Source organism: Lolium rigidum, unplaced genomic scaffold (assembly GCF_022539505.1).
Source record: "Lolium rigidum isolate FL_2022 unplaced genomic scaffold, APGP_CSIRO_Lrig_0.1 contig_58280_1, whole genome shotgun sequence".
NCBI classification, from domain to species: Eukaryota; Viridiplantae; Streptophyta; class Magnoliopsida; order Poales; family Poaceae; genus Lolium; species Lolium rigidum.
In genome coordinates this window covers 49,519-54,354 of record NW_025901042.1, presented here as the reverse complement: position 1 = coordinate 54,354, position 4,836 = coordinate 49,519, and the positions used below count along the sequence as shown (strand labels likewise).

General features: G+C 50.2%; 2 protein-coding genes across 2 annotated transcripts; one reads left to right on the top strand and one right to left on the bottom strand.

The window, feature by feature from the left end:
* Positions 1-321: 321 nt before the first annotated feature.
* LOC124681882 (ethylene-responsive transcription factor ERF071-like) lies at positions 322-1,085 on the top strand. Its single transcript, XM_047216658.1, has 2 exons — positions 322-502; positions 584-1,085. Exons 1-2 carry the CDS (start codon positions 322-324, stop codon positions 1,051-1,053), a joined length of 651 nt encoding a protein of 216 aa, XP_047072614.1. The 3' UTR covers positions 1,054-1,085.
* Positions 1,086-1,650: 565 nt separating this feature from the next.
* LOC124681881 (60S ribosomal protein L18-3-like) lies at positions 1,651-3,534 on the bottom strand. The gene is made up of 5 exons (XM_047216657.1): positions 3,491-3,534; positions 3,318-3,407; positions 3,111-3,239; positions 2,836-3,018; positions 1,651-2,001 (listed from the first exon to the last, which is right to left on the bottom strand). Exons 1-5 carry the CDS (start codon positions 3,491-3,493, stop codon positions 1,843-1,845), a joined length of 564 nt encoding a protein of 187 aa, XP_047072613.1. The 5' UTR covers positions 3,494-3,534; the 3' UTR covers positions 1,651-1,842.
* Between the last annotated feature and the right edge of the window lie 1,302 nt (positions 3,535-4,836).

Sequence of the window (4,836 nt, the reverse complement as noted above, 5' to 3'; positions counted from 1 at the left end):
TTCACCGCCGTTTCACCGCTCGGAGAAAGCAGCGGCGGCGTCCACCGATTACGCCCGTCCGAGTAAGGAAGGAAGCCGCCGCGATGGGCAGGTCAGCCCCGTCACACTCCACCACCCTGGATTTCACTCACGCGGCGACCACATCCTCTACTTAAGCGCGCGCGGCACACGACTCCGATCATCACCTCGCCGCCCGTGCAGCATCACCGCCACCACCTTTCTTCCTACTACAGTTACAGAGATCCCCACGACCACGACCACGCGCGCGCCTCGTCCGAGCTCGAGACACTACCGAAGCAGGAGCAAGCGGCAGCATTCACGATGTGTGGCGGCGCTATCATCTCCGAGCTCATCCCGGAGCGCGACCACCACCGCGCCGGCAGCAAGCGGAGCCGCCTCTGCACCGCCGACTTCTGGCCGCACGCCGCCGGTTTCGACGACCCTACCGACCACGACCTCTACCCCGACCTCACCGGCGCCGGCGCCTGCACGTTTCCACAAGGTAACCGAACCATTTCCTGCCACGCTGTACTAGAACGTGCACCGTCTAACATTCTCGGCCGGCGTCCGTCCGTGCGTGCAGGTGCAGCGGCGGAGGAGCCGAGCAGGAAGCGGGAGCGCAAGACGCTGTACCGCGGCATCCGGCGCCGGCCGTGGGGCAAGTGGGCGGCGGAGATCCGCGACCCGGCCAAGGGAGCGCGCGTCTGGCTCGGCACCTTCGCCACCGCCGAGGCCGCCGCGCGCGCGTATGACCGCGCCGCCAGACGCATCCGCGGGGCCAAGGCCAAGGTCAACTTCCCCAACGAGGACCCGCCGCCGGAGACCGACGACTACGACGACATCGTCCACGCCGTGCCGCCCTGCGGCGGCGGCCACCTCATGGACGGCTACGACGACATGGCGAGCTTCTTCCAGCACCAGCCCTACATGGCTGACACCGTCACGGTGGCGCACGAGGAAGCGCCGGTGTACGCGCACCAGCTGCCAAGGCAAGAGGAGTGCATGATGGAGCTCTGGAGCTTCGACGACATCCACACGGCCGGACATATCTGATCATCAAATCGGTGGTGTCTTCTACATGTAATTTCCAGTTTATTTATTAAGCATACTCATGTTGAACCTGTAACAAGTTCTGAATTCTAATCTGTCATTGTTCGTTGTAGTCTTTATAGAGTTTTGATGAATTCTAATCCACACCAAATCAACACATGGGTTGCTGCTATGTTGCCTAATGCAACTGGCGAATCACCACACCAAATCAACCATACCGTACCCATCTGATGGTGAAATTGATGTGGTGTCTGCCGCATCTACTATCGAGTTTAACCTGTTCTAGAGATCTGAATTCTAATCGATCAATTGTTGCTGCACCTTTAAAGTTCGGAATTTGAATCCACACCAGATGAACCTGGGTTTGCACAACGGAACAACCACTCTGCTTTGAAAAGAGAACGTGCACTCATCGGGAGTTCAATGAGACGCAGAAATATAGTCAACAGATCATTTAAGTTTTAGACCGGGATATCCATAGCAGAATAGATGATGGGCATAAAACATTAAATAGGCGCTGCACTCCACTTGAAACGCATGATATCACAATTCAGTGAATCACAAGACTACTGATAAATCAGACTGCAACGAGATGACATCTGACAATACAAAGGATATTAATAACTGGCTTTCAAACATAAATCTTTCGGTGGAACCAAAACTTAACTTGTTCTGAAAATTCTTCAACAAGATTCTGATATCTAAAAGATATGATTCGGATACCCAAGAAAGTGATGATTAACTAACAGGTAACAAGCGCAATATGACAAGAGTGCCCACAACGCTGCAAACTTAAACCTTGAAGCCCCTGCTGTTCCTCCTTCCTCTAGCCTTCTCAAACTTCCTGCCCTTTGAGCGAACATATGGCTTGGTGTGGCTGTGTGGTACTCCCGGAGCTTTGCCAAAGTGCCTAACAGCTTCCCTGGCGTTCTTGGGGCCCCTTAGGAGAACCTATTAAGAAAATGCAAATTGTTAGAATGGTTTGCATAGCAGTTGCTCATGAATAATGCCTCGAAAGGTTATAGTGAGGTTCATCACTAATACAGGAATAAGCGAAACAATCTTATCATTGTAAGGCACTCTGATGCATAATATCAAACAAAATAAAGGGATACAATAAATTGTAGAAAAATGCCTACATGAATATAGATAGTTAAAACTCTCAAGCTTCAGTATCATATATATTTACACAACCAGCACCATAAAAATGAGATTCTAAAAATCATGATAGGAAACAACAGCAGCATGAATCTACACACTGTATTTCCCATGTATGACATCAGCACACCTTTACACTCTTTAGGTGAAGAAAACATATTCAAGTTTTAAAGCAGACAATCCCTGCTAACCAGTAACACAGGTACTAGTACTACACTGAAATAAGATTTCCAAGTGAAACAACCGGTCTAGTTTAAAAGACATCAACAAATTGGTTCTGCTGAAGATTAGACACCAACAAGCTGTAAGACAACTGTTATAAAACTTAGATTGTGTTACTGTTAACACCAAATCAAGAAGGCAAATGATGCAATATACATGTAGGAGATACGTAACAATCACCTATTGATGCAATACAAAGTGAGCACGAACAATTAACTTGGTTGTCAGTCACTGTTAAGTTCATCCGCCTAGAAAGGTATAGCATAGTACTAAGAAGTTCAAATTAATAGAATTGGCTTCTTTGGTTGTAAATCTCGAGGTACCAGTCATACAAGAAAAGAAATGTATGGAACATCATTATTATTAGTGAATACAGTAGGCCAAAAAGGAAAGCTCGAACCGTACCGTGTTCTGTCCAAGCGGAGCACGGAGGGCGAGCTGGTCAAAGGTGAGGCACTCGCCACCGGCATTGACAATCCTAGCCCTGGCCGTCTCGGTGAACCTGAGCGCAGCAACCTTGATCGCCGGCACCTCGTAAACCCTCTTGTCGTCAGTGATGGTGCCCACGATCACAGCGATCTGGTCACCCTACACTCACACAACCACAGGCACAACACCCAGGTAAGTTTCACATGGATCGATCCAGACCCAAAAGAAAAATGGCACCGCGACATGGATACCTTCCCATCCATGAACTTGACGAGGCGGCGCATCGAGAGCGGCGGGAGGTTGGTCTTGCTCATGAACAGGCGCTTGAGGATCACGGCGTTGAAGTGGCTCTTGGTCCTCCGCACCAGGAAGCGGTAGAGCTAAGAAGAAAAGGCGATCTGAGTGCCTGAGCAGTAAGCGAGATGAGATGGCAGCAAAGAATCGAAGGGGGAGCTGACCTTGACGAGCAGCTTGAGGTAGACATCGTCGGATTTGGGCGCCGTGCGCTTGGTCCTCTTGTTGCGGCCGCCGGCTTCGAGGTCGATACCCTGGCCGCGAAAGGAGCGGGTGGTGTCAGCACGGCGTAGGGTTCAGGAGACGAGAAGGGGGAAGAAGAGGAATTTGAGATTACCATGGTTGCGCGGTGGCGGGAGCAGCGGCGGCGGCGGTGAAGGCGGCGGCAGGACGGGTGCTAGGGTTCAGGGCGAGGTGAGGAGTGGAGTCTAAATATGATGTGGCCGTGTGGGCGGAGAGTTGTGATGGGCTCGGCCCAAGTTTTCAATCTTCGTTTCTCTCGTTTGGGCTGGACAAGACTTTGTTATGAAGCGCACAAAGAAGCCGGCCCGAGCAAAGTTTAGACTTGGGGATGTCATCAAATTTCAGTTGCAGCACAAATTTTAACTCACAAGTAGCAAAAATCACGAGGCAATTTAATGGACCAGATTTTTTCTCAGTTGCAAACCCATTTGTAACTGGAAAGGTCTTAGTTGCAATTAATGTTGCAACTCATTTTAGCATGAATCAGTTCTCAGTCGACTAAAAACTAGCAAAATCGTAAAGAAAATAGCTAGGAATCCTAAACTTGGGAGAGTTGTCCTATAGAAACCCAGGAGAGAGAGTGTGCAATCCTATATAAAGACACAATAGATGAGAGCCTATTACCTAGTTTTGTATATTCTTTAAACGCAGATAGGGTCCCGAGAGACTTGGGAGCTTCATTTACTATAGTGGGCATACCATAGAGGACCCCGAAAAAAACTACAATTATACATCGCAATCATCACAAATTGCAAAAAAGGACCTCGTGAGCAAAACATGAAACGCGATCAGGTCCCTCGCCGTCGTGGCATGCGCTTGGACCTTGAAGCTTGGGCACCAACTACACCACCGGAGACAGGACCACTTGTGTGTAGAAGATGATGAGCACCAATTTGAGATCACTGAATATCCTCCATACTGCCAGAGGATAACATACGAGCGAGGCGGTTTGCTCGTCCTTCGCTGTCAGCGAGCCGCTCGAGTTGCTGAGAGAGACGAGCTCCTCCTTTCTTGACGGCGGAGACAAGTTGTAGGGAGGGTGGCCGGATTGAGGTGCGTCGGTGACCGTCCGTGTGAGTGGAGGGTTTGCTACTTCGTTGTCCTTATCGATTTGGGATAACATACGAGCGATTGCTGGAGTGTGAGGGAAAGGGAGCGGCAAATTGAGTGTGAGGGAAAAGAAGGTGGGGTCAAGCAGGTCACAAACATAGGTTTCTTAATATATATGGATGGTAGATTTGATTGACAGGTGGGGTTCTGGGTACCCAGAAACTGGCCCCCATCCCCGCCCCGGTAGTGTTTCGGGTACCCGCTCGGCAATCCCCGTGGGAGGAATTTTCCCCCATCCCCGTCTCTTAGCGGGTAAATCCCTGCGGGTACCTGGCCCCATGTGTAAAATTATCACCTTGAATAGCCATGGATAATGGCGACGAAAGATGG